Source organism: Rhinopithecus bieti, unplaced genomic scaffold (assembly GCF_001698545.2).
Source record: "Rhinopithecus bieti isolate Rb0 unplaced genomic scaffold, ASM169854v2 scaffold_81780, whole genome shotgun sequence".
Taxonomy (NCBI): domain Eukaryota; kingdom Metazoa; phylum Chordata; class Mammalia; order Primates; family Cercopithecidae; genus Rhinopithecus; species Rhinopithecus bieti.
This window is the reverse complement of record NW_016830359.1, coordinates 633561-651683: the sequence shown is the minus strand read 5'-3', so window position 1 is coordinate 651683 and position 18123 is coordinate 633561. Positions and strand designations below refer to the sequence as shown.

Genomic DNA, 18123 nt, shown 5'->3' with positions numbered 1-18123 from the left:
AAAAACTAGCCGGGCGAGGTGGCGGGCGCCTGTAGTCCCAGCTACTCCGGAGGCTGAGGCAGGAGAATGGCGTAAACCCGGGAGGCGGAGCTTGCAGTGAGCCGAGATTGTGCCACTGCACTCCAGCCCAGGCGACAGAGCGAGACTCCGTCTCAAAAAAAAAAATAAATAAAATTAAAAAAAATTAAAAAAAATACAAAAAAAATACAAAAAACTAGCCAGGCGAGGTGGCGGGCACCTGTAGTCCCAGCTACTTGGGAGGCTGAGGCAGGAGAATGGCGTGAACCCAGGAGGCAGAGCTTGCAGTAAGCCAAGATGGCGCCACTGCACTCCAGCCTGGGTGACAGAGTGAGACCCCCCCCAAAAAAAAAAAAAAAAAAAAGAAAAGAAAATTCTGACACATACTACATGATGGAATCTTGACATGCCAAGTAGAATAAGCCAGTCCTAAAAAGACAAATACTGTAGAATTCTACCTCTATGAGGTACGTAGAAGAGTGAAATTCATAGAGACAGAATGGTGATTTTCAAAGGATTGGGGTGAGAGGTTGGGGAGTTGTGTAACAGGTGCAGAGTTTCTGGTTTGCAAGATGAAGAATTCTGGTGATAGATGGTTGTGGTGATGACTGCACAGCCGTATGAATGTACTTAACACCACTGAACAATTCACCTAGCAGAAAGTTTCTTCAGTAGCTCACATACAACATTTCAGCCTCCCCTCTCACTCCTTGTACAAGTCTGGAAGGCTGAGCTGGTGGAGTTCACAGAAGTTCTTCAGGACCATCTCTTAAGACTAGAAGTTTATTTCATGAGAAAGTGGCAGTTCATTGATGTCTTCAGTGTTTAGTGGTAGAAAACGCATTTGTCATGTAGGACTTCATATTCACAGACAAACAGGAGTTCAGAGATATCCCTGAGCATGAAGGAACACAGTTGTACTTGAAGGGAGTAAAATCTTGAGAAGTATACAGCTGGCGGCATTGATAGCCCATCTGAGGTTGTTTGTGGTGTATTTATGTATTTTACTTCAAGTTTTTTGAGATGGAGTCTCACTCTGTTGCCCACGCTGGAGTGTGGTGGTGCAATCTTAGCTCACTGCAGCCTCCGCCTCCCGGGTTCAAGCAATTCTCCTGCCTCAGGCTCCCGAGTGGTGGGCATTATAGGTACATGCCATCACATCCGGCTAATTTCTACATTTTTAGTAAAGATGGGTTTTCACCATGTTGGCCAGGCTGGTCTCAAACTCCTGACCTCATCTGATCCACCAGCCTCAGCCTCCCAAAGTGCTGAATGTCAGGCATGAGCCACCACACCCGACCTCCTTGTGGTATATTTATAATCAATAGAAAATTTCTCAGTTGAGTAACTGTTTTCCCCGGTATGGTCCAGCTGATGGCAGTTGAGTTTATCCAGGGTTCAAATTCTAGCACGTGAGTATAACCAGGAAGAAGTCAAAAGTGGCTGTGGCAGATCCTGGAATCATAGGAGGAAAGTGAAGACAGGATGGGGAAGATGGATTGAGAAACATGGCTCAATGAATCTGGGAGTCTTGGTGTGGTCAGAACTGTTACAGTGACAAAATGAGCTGAAAAGGTGTGGAGTACTGTCGAAAGAATGTGTTTGTATCCTTGATGTACGAGGCATGATAGCCGTTGACAAGATCAGTGGTGACTGGGACTTAGCAATTGAAGTAGGACAGAAGTCAGACCTAGATTTACTGATTGACCTGTTGTGGCTCTGTTTCCCCATCTGTGAAATGGAGGTGGTGCTATGTATCTATTTAAATATGTTTATTTCTCCTCTAGTAGACTGTAAGCTTGGTAAGGGTGGGAATTTTATCTTGTCCATCCCTATATGGGAAGTCTTCATTTAGTGTCATGGATACGTTCTTAGAAACTGTGACTTTAAGCAAAACGACATATAATGAAACCAATGTTTTCTCATGGTTATGACAATGACTCTGAAGAAAATGACATTCTTTGAGAATCTGCTGTTGTAGTTTTGCTTTAAGTCACTGTTTCTAAGAACCTATCAATGACATTAAGGGAGAACTTACTGTACCTTCCCAAACCCTGTAACAGGACCTGGCACAGAGACTCTAAGGAAGGAATTCATGAATGGACTGAAGGATCATGCCTGCATCTTAGGACTGTTGTGAGGAACAGATGCCTTTAAAAGCTCAGCATAGTATCTGACATGTCCAAGATTCTTTACATGCAGAGAATTACTTTTATTCTATAGGGAACATGCTACTGTTATCAAGCAAAAGTGGCTCACTGCCTGATGTGCTAGAGGCCAGTACTGTGACATTGGAGATTTGAGGGGGGAAAAAGCCCTGTACTGCAGGTCAGCTCACAAGGAGACAGGAGTCAAGCTCAAATCTGTCTCCCCATGCTGGCTTCAAGGCAGTATTTTTATTAGAAAAGGTTCAGGAAGTAGATTCTGAGATTAGTAGGTGATTGGAAGAAAAGGGGAGGTCTGGAAAGTTCTTGGGCATGTGTAATGATCTATTCATGCTACCTCATGGGTTGCATGTGCCAATTTAGGGAGAATTAGTATAAAACCTGGTGGAAATTCAGGCTGTGACATCAGCAAGCTCATTCTCTGCAAACTCGAGCCTGCCATACTTTTTCTAGCCAATCTCAGCCAGTTGTTTCATAAGTAGATGGGGGGAGTCTCCATGTTTCAGCTGTTTCTTTTATTGTCTGCCATCCTGCAAACTCAAGAATTTCTGTTAGTCATTGGTTTAACTCTTTTAACTACTGTTCCTTAAGAGTACAAGAAAAGGTTTGAGATCCTTGATGAGGCTTCCAGGAATTTTGAGGAAGGGAGAAGAGTCGAAAGCAACGTCTCAGTAGCGTGTCCTCTCTCTGTCTCCCCAGGCTGTGGAAATGGCAGTATCCTGTGCAAATAAAGAAGCTGCTGGAGGAAGTGCAGCTGCTCAAGCCCCGAATCGTAATTGACGGTAGTTGGCATTCTTTTGATGAAGATGACCGGTACTGGTGGAAAAACTGAAGATACGGAAACTTGCCCCACTCACACCCATCTAATGGAGGAAGTTTAAATGCTGTTTTCTCAGAGCAAGCCATGCCCCTGGGAGTTCCTTCTCAAAGATGGAGAATGATTTCTGATTCTCATGAAGCCCTCAATGGTAGTGTTTCTTTGTTCAATATACCTTGGTTACTGGATTTGAAGGCTGGAGACCTTCAAGTCATAGGACTGAGTATCTGTGAAATGTCAGTCCTACCTCAGAGCATACAGAGGGAATGAAATAAACACAGAGCATTTGGAAAAGGTGTCAAGTAGTGGTTTTCTTAACTAGTGGGGATATGGTTTAGGAGCAGAGAGGTTAGGAGGACCTAGATCTTCAAAAGCAGCCCCTGAATTTGGGTACCACAACTAGTGGTGTTTTTTTTTGTTTTTTGTTTTGTTTTTTGTTTTGTTTTGTTTGAGACAGTTTTGCTCTGTCCCCCAGGCTGGAGTGCAGTGGTATGATCTCCGCTCACTGCAAGCTCCGCCTCCTGGGTTCACGCCACTCTCCTGCCTTAGCCTTCCGAGTAGCTGGGACTACAGGCTCCCGCCACCACACCCGGCTAATTTTTTTGTATTTTTAGTAGAGATGGGGTTTCACCATGTTAGCCAGGATGGTCTCGATCTCCTGACCTCGTGATTCGCCCACCTCAGCCTCCCAAGCTGGGATTACAGGCGTGAGCCACCGCACCTGGCCAACTACTGGTTTTTTAAAGCACATACCTGAATACCAAAGGATGGTGCTACTGTCACTCAATATCTGAACTATAAACATAAAGTCGAATTTATTCCTTAGTGTAATGAAAACTTGGTCTACCACAGTCTCTCTGAGTAGAGCAGACTTCTGATCTTTGTAGGCAGGAATTTGGGGAGGGTACAGAGTGAGGTTAAACCTTGAAGGTATAAGGTAGCCTGTGGTTACTCAGGTGAGGCTGATTGGTACAGGTGTGTTATTCAGAGTGCATCCCTACCCGACTGGCTGAATTTCAGATGCAAAGAGCAACTGTTGGTTGGCCTGCAAAAAAGCATGTTCACTGAGGTAAGTTGTCTTGGATCCATTGAATGGATTTCAACCTGTCTAGGTAGTTATTTATTACCATGGCTACAGAACCATCGGTCTATTCCTAGAAGAGTGGAAAATTCTTAGATTCTTGCCAAAATGTACTTATGATTTATTGTATTTATTTATCTCATCCATAATGACGATGATGAATGATGATATCTAACACAGCCCTTGCTGTATACCATGCCCTGTCCTAAGCAGTATGAATTACTTATTTGATCTTTACAACACCTTAGAGGTAAGGATATTTCTTGCTTCCATCTTACAGATGAGGACATTGAGGTACAGACAATAACAGTGCACAGCAAGCCCAGACGCAGTGGCTCACACCTGTAATGCCAGCACTTTGGGAGGTGGAGGCAGGTGGATTACCTGAGGTCGGTGGTTTGAGACTAACCTGGCCAACACGGTGAAACCCCATCTCTACCAAAAATACAAAAATTAGCCCAGTGTGGTGGCTCGTGCCTGTAATCTCACCTACTTGGGAGGCTGAGGCAGGAGAATCACCCAAACCCGGGAGGTGGAGGTTGCAGTGCGCCGAGATCATGCCACTGCACTCCAGCCTGAGTGACAGAGTGAGACTCCATCTCAAAAAAAAAAAGCACAGCCAATAAGTAGCAGAGCTGCCATTCAGACCCAGGAAATCCATTTCTGGGGTTCATTCTACTAACTGAAATGTTGCCTCTACCATACAACCACCTTCCACGAGCCACTCACTCTTACTGTGTGTAAATCTATAACTCCGGCAACCCCTTTCAAACTGGGGAATGTTTTAGCATCATTCCCTGTTAGCATATATTAGACAAGGACTGGCATGCCCCCTTTTCTGCTCTCATTGCAATGCAGCTAGTAAAGTTTATATCAGGTATAGGAGAAATGGCAACTCTGCAGTTTATTTGTTCTTCTAAGCATTGTCTTCAACGTATGGTTTCTTCGCAGGAATACTTTTTAAATACTTGCGTGTTCTGGGAGTGTTTGTTTATAAAATACTTGGACATTGGACCAGTGTGATGGGGTTTACGAGGTGAATGAGTGGAGTAGTAGGGAAAAAGCCCTTCCGAATCAGAATATCTGTCTTCAGGATACCTTTTCTCCCACGTGGGACACATGTCCATCTAACATAAACACAAGGCAAGGAGGTTGGGCACGGTTGCTTATGCCTGTAATCCCAGCACTTTGGGAGACCCAGGCAGGCGGATCACGAGGTCAGGAGATCGAGGCCATCCTGGCTAACACGGTGAAACCCCGTCTCTACTAAAAATACAAAAAATTAGCCAGGCGTGGTGGCAGGCGCCTGTAGTCCCAGCTACTCGGGAGGCTGAGACAGGAGAATGGGGTGAACCCGGGAGGTGGAGCTTGCAGTGAGCTGAGATCCGGTCACTGCACTCCAGCCTGGGTGACAGAGCAAGACTCAGTCTTTAAAAAAAAAAACAACAAAAAAACAAAAAAAACCACCATTAATGTTTGTGTTAACAAAGCATTACTATGTTAGTCTTGTCTATCACCTTTTATATAGCTAAAAATACACAATGTCCTCCTCCTGTGTCGTCAATTATCTTGAGCACTGCTGCTACCCCACCCCCAACTGTGACAAATATCTCACTTTGTAAAGTTGTAGCTAAAGGGAAGGTCTAAGGGAAAAGCCAAGTTTTAGAAACAATGTTTTATTTTTTTATTTTTTTTTTGGTTGAGACGGAGTCTCTGTCGCCCAGGCTGGAGTGCAGTGGCGCGATCTCGGCTCACTGCAAGCTCTGCCTCCCGGGTTTACGCCATTCTCCTGCCTCAGCCTCCCAAGTAGCTGGGACTACAGGCACCCGCCACCTCACCCGGCTAGTTTTTTGTATTTTTTTTAGTAGAGATGGGGTTTCACTGTGTCAGCCAGGATGGTCTCGATCTCCTGACCTCGTGATCCGCCCGTCTCGGCCTCCCAAAGTGCTGGGATTACAGGCTTGAGCCACCGCGCCCGCCCTATTTTTATTTTTTAGAAACATCTCACTATCTTGCCCAGGCTAGTCTTGAACTCTTGGGCTCAAGTGATCCTCCTGCCTCAGCCTCCCAAAGTGGTGCGATTACAGGTGTGAGCCACTGTGCCCGGCTTCAAGTTCTTGATGCTGACCTGTGTTCAAATTCTGGCTGCTCTGAATAACTTCCGTGACACTATACAAAGGTCAACCTCCATGGGCTTTTGATTTATCTGTAAAGTAGGAAAAATTGTACTTACCCTATAGAATGAGTTTCAAGAAGAGATGAATCTCTGTAAAGCAGCTCTAGAAGTGGCTGGAGAATTCACTCCACCAATATTTACCTACATGTATTAGTTGTCTGTTGCTGTTTACAACATTACCACAAACTCGGGAGTTAAAACTCATGATCTCAGCGTGTGAGTCCAGATACGACTCAGCTGGATCCTCTCTCAGGGTCTCACAAGGCTGCAATGAAGGTGTTGACTGGGGCTGTGGTCTCATCTGAGACCCAACCGGGACAAGGACCTCTTCCAAGTTCATGCAGGTCCCGGGAGCATCTATTTTCAGGCTGCTGGACTGAGGGCCTTGGTTTCTCGACTGTTAGCCCCAGGCCATCCCCAGCTCTTTTCTGCTTGGCCTTCTCCATATGGCAGATTGCATTTTCAAAGCCAGCAAGACAGTTGCTCAGCAAGACAGAATCTCATGGCATCACAGAAGTCAGATCCCATCAACCCTGCCGCATCCTGTTTGGATAGAAGTAAGTTACAAGCCCCTCGAGGGAAGGGGATCTGGCAAGATGGGAACACCAGGATGAGGATCATGAAACCGCCTAGAATCTGATGAGTTCCACACTGGCAGAAAACTGTGTTCTACTCACTGCTGCCTGTTGGAAAAGTTTCTTTCTCTTGAGCCTCTTGGCCATCTCCAAGGGTAGAGGAGGGAGTTACACAGGTGGTACGGCTGGGAGGGAAGAACTGAACCTTCTATGTGCTCTTCACAAGCTTCCTGTCTCCAGATGTGTACACACTTGCCTGTTTCATGCAGCAAGCTTTGCTTTGGATGGGACGGGTGGGCAGAAGACTGATTGTGGCAGAGTGCTAGGAAGCTACAGATACAGGCCACCTGCCTCAGTTCAGCTGTGTGTGGTGCTGTGTGTGTGCTGCTGTGTGTGCTGTGTGTGTGTGGCATGTTGCTGGTGGTGGGTTTTTGTGTTTTGTTTTGTTTTTTTAAAGACAGTTTTACTCTTGTCACCCAGGCTGGGGTGCAATGGTACGATCTAGCTTCACTGCAACCTCCACCTCCCAGGTTCAAGCAATTCTCATGCCTCAGCCTCCCGAGTAGCTGGGATTATAGGTGCCTGCCACCACGCCTGGCTAATTTTTGTATTTTTAGTAGCAATGGGGTTTCTCCATGTTGGCCAGGTTGGTCTCAAACTCCTGACCTCAGGTGATCCACCCGCCTTATCCTCCCAAAGCGCTGGGATTACAGGCGTGAGCAACCATACCCAGCTGGCCTCAGAGCTTTGAATAATAGGGATGACACCTTGACTTCTACCCAACTCCTTGTTTCTTACTCTAAATTCTAAAAGTCGAGGCTGAAGTAATGATTAGTCTGTAGAAACCCTATGTGCTGGCCACTGCCCTCAGGCTGATGGGGCAACACAAAGATCCCTGTTCTCCTAAAATGTATTACCTTCTAATGGACAAACACGTGAACTGCAGGTGTTCTGACAGCTAAAATGGCAGGTTAGCAAGAGACTAGGACTATTCTGTTTTTCTAGACTAGCTGTCTTGACCAGGTCTGAGAGAAAAACACTTTTCTGAACTGATGTTTTTCGTCAAGTTCAGGACATGACATACAATGAAAAAAATGAAAACATCCCACTTCCTACATAGTGTTTATTTTTTTGTTTTGTTTTGTTTTGACATTTGTACCACGGGGAGGCAAGAGCATCAGGAAGGCAAGGGACACGGTCCTGGAGGGCAACCGTGGTGAGTCCCAGACCCCACACCGGCCTGGTGCATCACACCATGGGTAGGACACATGGCAGCGCTGTCTCCCTGCTGATCTGGGCTCTTATCATCTCTGAAGAAGGACCCTTTCCTCATCCGTGAGTCAATAGACTTCACCTCCACCTGCCTGCCACGCTCTGTAGCTGGGGTGTGTGTACAGCCGCACAAACTCCGATGCTTGAAGCTGCATGGCACAGAACGTCCACCTGAGCTCACTGAGTAGAAAGAAGCTTCCTGGGTCGGTGAACCCTGCCGGACACCAACTCCCTGTGCTGCTGGTAAGTTTCCCCTGATGCCCGCTGGGTGGCAGCAGAGCGTCATCTTCCCTGAGACCCTCCAGGGAGCAGGGCGGGCTCCTCCTCACCATCCCCACTGCTGTGGATTTTCTCACCGCAGGCACCGCTGACAGTGGGGTCGGTCACTTCCACATCGGGGTCCCGCCTGTGAGCTGTAGGGTGTTCAGTGACGTCCCTGCTTTTACCTGCTAGGTGCCTTCCCTCCCCTACTTGTGACAACCAAAAGAGTCTTCAGACACAGCCAGATGTTACCGGGGCACCTTCCTGAGACCCGCTGGTCCACGTGAAGCAGGAAACCCTCCCTCACCAACACACCCTGTGGCCTCCCCTTCCCCTCGCTGGACGCGACTGGTTCACAGGAAATCCGTGTCAGCCGTGCTCAGAAGGTATCAGCCCCTTTTTGGTTCTATTGGAGGTGGCCGCTGCTTAGCAGACACCCAAGAATGTAGGTTTATTCTTTATCTCTCTAGCTTTATTCCCCATTGTCAAAATGGAATCAACCAATATAATCTGGAGGCCCAGGTGTAAAATGACAATGTGGGTGCTTTGTTCAAAAATTAAGAATTTCAAGATGACTGTGAATCACTATACTGAGCTGGAGCCCTGGATGAAATGCTCAGGCCACAGACCCAAGCAGCTGGCCTCTATTGCAGCTGATTGGACCAGGAGCGAGCATTTGAAAGACAGCCCGTCTTTAAGCTGCCTAATGACCTGTAGGCCACCCGTGACCAAGGTAAGAGATGAAGTAGGGTATCCTTGTTCACAACAACCAAAAGGTCCAGACAACCCACATGTCTATCAACAGATGAACGGGTAAACAAAATGTGGCCTATCCACACAATAAAATATTATTCGGCCATGAAAAAAGAATGCAGGCTGGGTGCAGTGGCTCATGCCTGTAATCCCAGCACTTAGGGAGGCTGAGTTGGGAGTCTCACTTGAACCCAGGAGTTTGAGACCAGCCTGTGCAACATGGTGAAACCCCATCGCTACTAAAAATGAACCAGGTGTGGTGGTACATGCCTGTAGTCTCAGCCCGGTGGGAGGATCACTTGAGCCTGGTAGGTCAAGGCTGCAGTGAACCGAGATTGTACCACTGTGGTCTCCAGTTTGGGTGACAGAATGAAACCCTGTCTTATTAAAAAAAAAACGCCCCCCCTCCAAAAAAATAAAACAAAAAATGGGTGCAGTGGCTCATTCCTGTACTTCTAGCACTTCGGGAGGCCGAGGCCGGCAGGTCACCTGAGGTCAGGGGTTCAAGACCAGCCTGGTCAAGATGGTGAAACCCCGTCTCTACTAAAAATACAGAAATTAGCCAGAGTGGTAGCGTGTGCCTGTAATCCCAGGTACTCGGGAGGCTGAGGCAGCAGAATCACTTGAACTCGGGAGGCGGAGGTTGCAGTGAGCCGAGATCGCACCACTGCACTCCAGCCTGGACAACAGAGTAAGACTCCATCTCAATTTAGAAAAAAGGAAAAAAGGAAGATAGTAGAGATATATGCTACAACATGGGTCAACCTCACAAGCATTATGTTCTGTAAAGACGTCAGACACAAAAGGCTACTCGTATGATTCCATTGATACAAAATGACCAGAAGAGGCAAATCCACAGACACAAGATGAGAGTTTGCCCAGGGCTGGGAGGGGAGGGAGGAATGAGTGACTGTTCCTGGTAGGGGATTTCCTTTTGGAGTGATAGATGTACAGCTATGTGAATATAATAAAGTATCATTTAATTGTACACCTGAAAATGGTGAAAATGGGTGAATTACATGGTTTGTAAATTATTTTTTAAAAAGCAAAGATGAACCAGTATAGTTGCCTCCATCCAAGATCTGATTCAGAACTCCTGAGGAAATGAGGCAGTTAAAAGACAGGAAATTGGGCTGGAAATTTATTAGACGGTGAAAGTGAAAAAGATGTGGTGTGCAGAGAGCTCAGGACTGTATTTTATGCAGAGGGTATTATCAGCGCAGTATCTAGGGCTTGTGAAGTTTTCATTAACCTGAAAATATAACAGTAAACCTGGCAGGGCATGGTGGCTCACGCCCATAATCCCAGCAATTTGGGAGGCCAAGGCAGGTGGATCACCTGAGGTCAGGAGTTCAAGATCAGCCTGGCCAATGTGGTGAAACCCCGTCTGTATCAAAAACAAAAAATTCAGCTGGGTGTGGTGGCAGGCGCCTATAATCCCAGCTGCTTGGGAGACTGAGGCACGAGTATCACTTGAACCCGGGAGACAGAGGTTGCAGTGAGCCAAGATGATGCCACTGCACTCCAGCCTGGGCAACAGAGTGAGACTGTCTCAACTGGGGAGAGAGCAAGCTTCAGGTTCCTGGGCCCCATGGCCAATTCTTGTACAGCGGAACCTAGGTGAAGCCTGGGAATATGCATTTTAAAAAGCTTTCCTAAGCCATTCTGATGCAAGTACTCTTCGGATCACACTCTCAAAGCCAGAAATGCAGAAAGGAAGCTCTGAGCATACCACATGTATTGGTCAGAGAGAATAAGGGCTGGAGGGTGAGGACCCTGTTTGATGGAGACAGAAAAGAGGAGGAAATTCTGGAGGAGAGGAGCTGAGACAAGTCCTAAGACCGTAAATCAGGGGTTGGCAATTTTTTTCTGTAAAAGGCCAAATAGGCTAGATATGTGGTGGTTCATGCCTATAATCTCAGCACTTTGGGTGGCCAAGGCGGGAGGATCACTTGAGCCCAGGAGTTCAAGACCAGCCTGGGAAATGTAGTGAGACTCTGTCTCTACAAAAAATAAACTTGAAAAGAATTAGCCAGGTGTGGTAGCGTACACCTATGGTCCCAGCTACTCAGGTGGCTGAGGGGTGAAAATCACTTGAACCCAGGAGGTCAAGACTGCAGTGAACCACGATCACACCACTGCACTCCAGCCAGGGCAATGAGTGAGATCCTGTCTCAAAAAAAAAAAAAAAAAAAAAAGCCAAACAGTAAATATTTTAGACTTGAGGGTCATTTAGTCTCTGTTGTAACTGCTAAACTCTGCTGATGTAAAAGCAAGCATAGATAATACAAAGAAAATTTTGTCACTTGCAACATGGATGAACCTGGAGGGTATTACATTAATGAGTCAGGCATAGTAAGATACAGATGGTCCCTGACTTGTGAGTCAGGTATAGTAAGATACAGATGGTCCCTGACTTGTGATGGATTTGACCTTACAATGGTATGAAAGTGACATTCAGTGACAACTGTACTTCGAGTACCCACAGAACCTTTCTGTCTTTCAGTGTGCAATCACTCACATGAAATAGTCAACACTTTACTATAAAATGGACTGTGTGTTGGATGAGTTTGCCCAACTGGAGGATAATGTAAGCATTAGGAGCAGGTGCAAGGTAGGCTAGGCTACGTTATGATCTTCTGTGGGTTAAATATATTAAATGCATTTTCCCAGACTGGGCAATGTAGTGAGATCCCATCTCTAAAAAAAAATTTTTTTAACTAGCCAGATGTGGTGGTACACACCTGTAGTCCCAGCTACTTGGGAAGCTGAGGCAGGAGGATGGTTTGCACCCAGGAGATCAAGGTTGCAGTGAGTCATGATTGCACCACTGCACTCCAGTCAGGGCAACAAAGTGAGACACTGTCTGAAAACTTTTTAGGCCAGGTGTGGTGGCTCAAGTCTAATCCCAACACTTTGGGAGGCCGAGTTGGGTGGATCACTTGGGGTCAGGAATTTGAGACCAGCCTAGTCAACATGGTGAAACTCTGTGTCTGTCAAAACTACAAAAATTAGCCAGGTGTGGTGGCAGGCACCTTGTAATCCCAGCTACTCAGGAGGCTGAGGCAGGAGAATTGCTTGAACTCAGGAGGCAGAGGTTGCAGTGAGCCAAGATCACACCATTGCACTCCAGCCTGGGTGACAAGAGCAGGACTCCATCTTAATTTTTTTTTTTTCAATCTGTATTTTCAATGTATAGTGGGTTTATCAGGATGTAGCCCCATCATAATTTGAAAAGCATCTGTATTGTATGATCTCAGTTGCGTGGAATCTAAAGTCAAACTCACAGAAGCAGAGAGCAGAATGATGGTTACCAGAGGCTGAAAGTGATGGGGAGGTGGAGCCTGGGGAGGTGTTAGCCAGAGGATGTAAATTTTGATGTTACAGGATAAAAAAGTTCAGGAGACCTGCTATTGTACAACATGGTGACTACAGTTAACAGCAAAATATCATGTACTTGAAACCTGCTAAGTGAGTAGATGTTAAGTGTTTTTTTGTTTTGTTCTGTTGAGACAGGGTCTCCCTATGTTGCTCAGGCTGGTCTTGAACTCCTGGGCTCAAGGGATCCTCCTGCCTCAGCCCCCCAAAGTGCAGGGATTACAGGCATGAGCCACCACGCCCAGCCCTGATGTTAAATGTTCTTACCACAAAAAAATAAGCATGCAAGGTAATGTACAAGTTAATCAGCTCAATTTAGCCTTTCCATAATGTATACATATTTCTTTTTTCTATTTTTTTTTTTTATGGAGTCTCTCTCTGTCACCCAGGCTGGAGTGCAGTGGCAGGATCTTGGTTCACTGCAACCTCTGCCTCCCAGGTTCAAGTGATTCTCCTGCTTCAGCCTCCTAAGTAGCTGGGATTTCAGGTGCCCGCTACCACGCCCAGCTAATTTTTGTATTTTTAGTTGAGATGGGGTTTCATCATGTTAGCCAGGCTGGCTGGTCCTGAACTCCTGACCTCAGGTGATCCACCTGCCTCAGCCTCCCAAAGCGCTAGGATTACAGGCGTGAGCCACCGCACCTGGCTGTAAACATATTTCAAAACAGCAGATTGCACACCATAAATATATATAATTTTGTCCATTAAAAATTTTTTTAATTAAAAACATATAAACATTTTGAAGAAAACACAAAAGCAAACGGGCGTGGCTGTGTTCTCATGAAATTTTATTTACAGAAAGAGGCAGCTGGCACAATTTGGCCTTTGGGGCATTTTGCTGACCCCTGCTGGATATGAGGATCTTGCAGGCCGGCTTGTCTGTGTTCCGTTTGTCCTGGACTGACTGTTCCGCTGTTACCTGCGTTTCTGTAAGGGTTATGAGCTGGGTGCCAGGGATCAGTGGTACAATCCTGGAAGGGGGCCTCCTGGCAGCTTGAATGGTTGAAGGTACACAGGACTGCTCAGGTTAAGGCCTTAGCCCATCCCCTGGCCGAACCCACCACATTGGACCTGCTTGTCTGTGATGGTAGGTTTTATGTGTCGGCGTGCCTGAGCCACGGGGTTCCCAGATTAAGTATTGTTTCTGGGTGTATCTGGGAGGGTATTTCCAGTTGAGTTTAGGGTGTGAATTTGTGGACTTCGTAATGCAGATTCCCCTCCCTTCTGTGAGTGGACTCATCTCATCCGAGAGTCGGAACAGAACAAAAAGGTGTAGAGGAGGGAGTCATTCACCTTGTTTGCTTCCTGCCCGCCTGCCTGTTGGAGTGGGGACACCTATCTTCTCCTGCCCTGGACCTGGGATTTGGCACCCTCGGCTCCCCTGGTTCTCAGGCCTTTGGACTCGGACTGGAACCACCCCACAGGCGTTCCTGGTTCTCCAGCTTGCAGACAGCAGATCGTGAGACGACTCAGCCTCCACAATCGTGGGAGCCAAATCTTGTAATAAACCCCGTCTCTGTTCTGAGAGCTGTGTCATCAGTCGTGTGCAAATATCAAGTGTATTTACACACAACTAGATAATACAGCTTACCATACACCTAGCCTATATGGAGAGTGGTGGCATAATCACAGCTCACTGCAGTCTGGAACTACGGGGCTCAAGCCATCCTCCTACCTCAGCCTCCCAAGCAGGTATGCGCCACCACGCCCAGCTACTTTTTGTATTTATAGTAGAGACAAGGTTTTCTCCATGTTGGCCAGGCTGGTCTCGAACTTGTGACCTCAGGTGATCCACCTGCCTCGGCCTCCTCAAGTGCTGGGATTACAGGCATGAGCCACCACACCCGGCCCAGAAAATAATTATTTTTTAATTAGCTGGCCATGGTGGCACATACCTGTAGTCCCAGCTTCTTCGAAAGCTGAGGGAGGAGAATTGCTTGAACCCGGGAGGCGGAGGTTACAGTGAGCCGAGATCACACCACTGCACTCCAGCCTGGGTGACAGAGCAAGACTCTGTCTCAAGAAATAATTCTTATTTTCTGTAGAGATGGGCTCTCGCTATGTTGCACAGGTTGGAGCCTATTTGCTCTTAGAGCCTATTGCTTTTAGGCTACAAACTTCAACAATGTGTTACTGTACTGAATACTGTAGCAACGGTAACACAACCGTAAGTATTTGTGTATTTAAACATAGAAAAGTTACAACAAAATACAGAAGAAAATATTTTAAGATGGTACACCTATATAGGGCACTTACCGTGAATGAAGTTTGCAGAACTGGAAGCTGCTCTGAGTGAGTCAGTGTGTGAGTGGTGGGTGACGTGAAGACTGGGATGTTAGTCTACACTGCTGTAGACTTTATAAACACTGCACACTTAGACTACAATAATCTATAAAATATTTTTCTTTCTTCAAGAATAAATTAACCTTAGCTTACTGTAACATTTTTACTTTATCAACTTTTATTTATTTATTTTTGAGACAAAGTCTCACTCTGTTGCCCAGGCTGGAGTGCAATGGTGTGATCTCGGCTCACTGAAACCTCCGCCTCCTAGGTTCAAGCGAGATTCTCCTGCCTCAGCAGGTATAGGTGGGACTACATGCACCTGCCACCATGCCCAGCTAATCTTTGTATTTTTAGTAGAGATGGGGTTTCACCATGTTGGTCAGGTTGGTATGTGCTAGACTTTTATACAACTGGCAGCATAGTTAGCCTGTCTACAGCATCACCACAAACATGTGAGTTGTGCATTGTACTGTGATGTTATCAGGTCTGTGACAGCACCAGGTCAAAGACACTTTTCAGCAGCATAATCTTATGCCACCATCGTGGTCCGTGCAGCCCACTGTTTGGAATGTCATGTAGCACGTGAGTACACGCACACATACAGAATATTGGTTCTGCTTCTCTGACGAACTCTGATGCCTTTTCTACACTGGCAGATTGTCTGTCATCTAAGCTACAGCAGCAACCAAACATCATGAATGCTTTTTGGGTTCCTAACTGTAGTTGGTAGTCACAAGTGACTTACTGTGGTTAAGCCCCCAAATGAGTTGTCCAGGTTCAGGCTTTGTCGATGATGAGGAAGACGACCCAGAGCCATCTACCAGTTACCTCTGACAGTCACTTGGCTCAGTTCTTTGGCTTGGGGTGTGTGTTTGAGACAGGCTTGCTCTGTTGCCCAGGCTGGAGTGCAGTGGCACGATCTTGGCTCACTGCAACCTCCGCCTCCCAGGTTCAAGCAATTCTCCTGCCTCAGCCTCCCAAGTACCTGTGATTACAGGTGCACACCACCATGCCTGGCTAACTCTTGTATTTTTAGTAAAGACAGGGTTTTGCTGTGTTGGCCAGGCTGGTCTTGAACTTCTGACCTCAGATGACCTGCCCACCTTGACCTCCCAAAATGCTGGGATTACAGGCGTAAGCCACTGTGCCCGGCCTTTGCTCAGTTCTTTGCGTAAGTTATCTCCTTCAGTCTTCAAAGTAAATATGCGAGATGAATATCATTTACCCTCTTTAAAGGATAAAAAAGCCAGAGCTCAGAAAGGTCGGTCTCTTGAACAGGATGGTAAGACTAGTACGTTGCTGACCAGGACCCTAAAGTTTTTCCGCTACCACCACCATATATTCATGAGCCATCCTTTCCCAAATAACCTAAACACACACGCACGTAAAGAAAAAGTGCTTGCTATACAAGCAAGTCCAGCTTCAAGACAAGCCCCAGGCTCCACTCACTGTGCAGAATGCTGGGCCTAAGCTCCTCCTGCGTGGATTGCTGAAGCAATTACCGCCCTGGATGCAAAACGAGGCCTGTCTCAAATCAGCTCGTGGTGACTGAGGCAAAGGTGGGAATGGGGAGTGACTGTCTGATGGGTGCAAGGTCTTCTTTTTGGATGACAAAAATGTTTTGGAACTAGACAGGAGTGATGGTTCTACAACATTGTGAATGTACCAAATGCTACTGAATTGTGCACTTTAAAATGGGTTGATTTTGTTATGTGACTTTTACCAGGTGAACAAAAACACTGTCTATATAACACAGACCATGCCTTTACGTGGTATGTTATATAATACACTCTACCACCCTTTATCCAGGACCACGACTTTTCATTATTTCACAGACACTGCAGTTGTCAAGAATCCAGGTGGTGGCAGCAGAGAGCTGACAGAGACCAACACTTCCCTACCGGCCCTAAGGAGGGTCCAGAATAAGAAGATTGACCTTGCCCGGTTCCAGTGAGCTTTTCTGTGTTGCACCAGTCACAGTGGCGAATGCAGCTAAAGGTAGATAGAGCCACAGAACCAGATGTGGTACAGGCAGTGCTTCATCCCACCAGGAATGATAATGTATCTGCAGCTCCCAGAGGGCTGACACCCTAGATCCAACTGTGAGCAATCATCTTTACCCCCTCATCCAGAGGAAGGAGGCCAGCGGGATGCAGAGCCTCAGTGGCTTCAGCCCAGGCTCAGGGCCGAAGTGGAGAAGCATCCAGGCCAGTCCTGGCATTGGTGGAACCAGCTGGGCTGGGGCTTGCCCCTGATTAAAAGGAAAAGGACCTGTCACTGAGACCACAGGACACAGAACACTGAGAACATAGATTCAGGTGAGATGCATGGTTGAGACTCACTTGGTTTCTGAGAACCAGCATGTTGGATAACATCCAGAATCATTATAATCCTTTACCCAATTTTCCCATTTTCTCTCCCAGACACATAATAGGACTGGACTTCCCAGCTCCCTGAAAGCCGGGCATGGCCATGTGCCTTGCTGTGGGGGTTGAACTATGAGCAGAAGAAGCGTGTGTTCCTTCTGACTGGGGACTTCAAGAGCAGCACACGATTTGCCAAGTCCCTCTGCCTGGCCATGGCAAACGGTGAGTCCCAGAGAGTTGACAACTTGGAGCAGAGCTTCCCACAACCCATGGCAGGCACGGAACACAAACAAGACAAAAGGTTGAGTGTTGTGAGCCCCTGACATGTGGGCACTGTTTGCTTGCAGCATAATCTGTCCTATCCTGACACATACTTGGGGATAGGGAACACAAACTCAAATGCCAGGCAGGTGATGTGAGAGACCGTGTGGAGAGAGTAGGTCAGGGCTTGTTCAAACACAGGTGACAGGCTGGGTGTAGCAGCTCACGCCTGTGATCCCAGCCCTTTGGGAGGCTGAGGCGGGCAGATCACCTGAGGTCAGGAGTTCGAGACCAGCCTGGCCAACATGACGAAACCCCATCTCTACTAAAAATACAAAAATCAGGCCAGACGCAGTGACTCACACCTATAATCCTAGCACTTGGGAGGCTGAGGTGGGTGGATTACCTGAGGTCAGGAGTTCCAAGACCAGCCTGGCCAACATGGTGAAACCCCATCTCTACTAAAAATATAAAAAATTGGCCGGGCGTGTGGCTCAAGCCTGTAATCCCAGCACTTTGGGAGGCCAAGACGGGCGGATCACGAGGTCAGGAGATCGAGACCATCCTGGCTAACACGGTGAAACCCCGTCTCTACTAAAAAATACAAAAAACTAGCCGGGCGACGTGGCGGGCGCCTGTAGTCCCAGCTGCTTGGGAGGCTGAGGCAGGAGAATGGCGTGATCCCGAAAGGCGGAGCTTGCAGTGAGCTGAGAT

General features: G+C 47.0%; 2 protein-coding genes across 2 annotated transcripts in view; one reads left to right on the top strand and one right to left on the bottom strand.

The window, feature by feature from the left end:
• Window positions 1-3015, top strand: part of NLRP5 (NLR family pyrin domain containing 5) — a 55345-nt gene extending 52330 nt beyond the window's left edge. The window contains exon 13 of the mRNA XM_017865356.1: window positions 2829-3015. Within this exon, the coding sequence (XP_017720845.1) occupies window positions 2829-3015 (187 nt within the window). The remainder of the gene's footprint in view (window positions 1-2828) is intronic.
• A 13883-nt stretch (window positions 3016-16898) lies between these two features.
• ZNF787 (zinc finger protein 787) overlaps window positions 16899-18123 on the bottom strand; it is a 43213-nt gene continuing 41988 nt past the window's right edge. Inside the window, exon 4 of the mRNA XM_017865355.1 lies at window positions 16899-17033. Coding sequence (XP_017720844.1) covers window positions 16899-17033 — 135 coding nt within the window. The remainder of the gene's footprint in view (window positions 17034-18123) is intronic.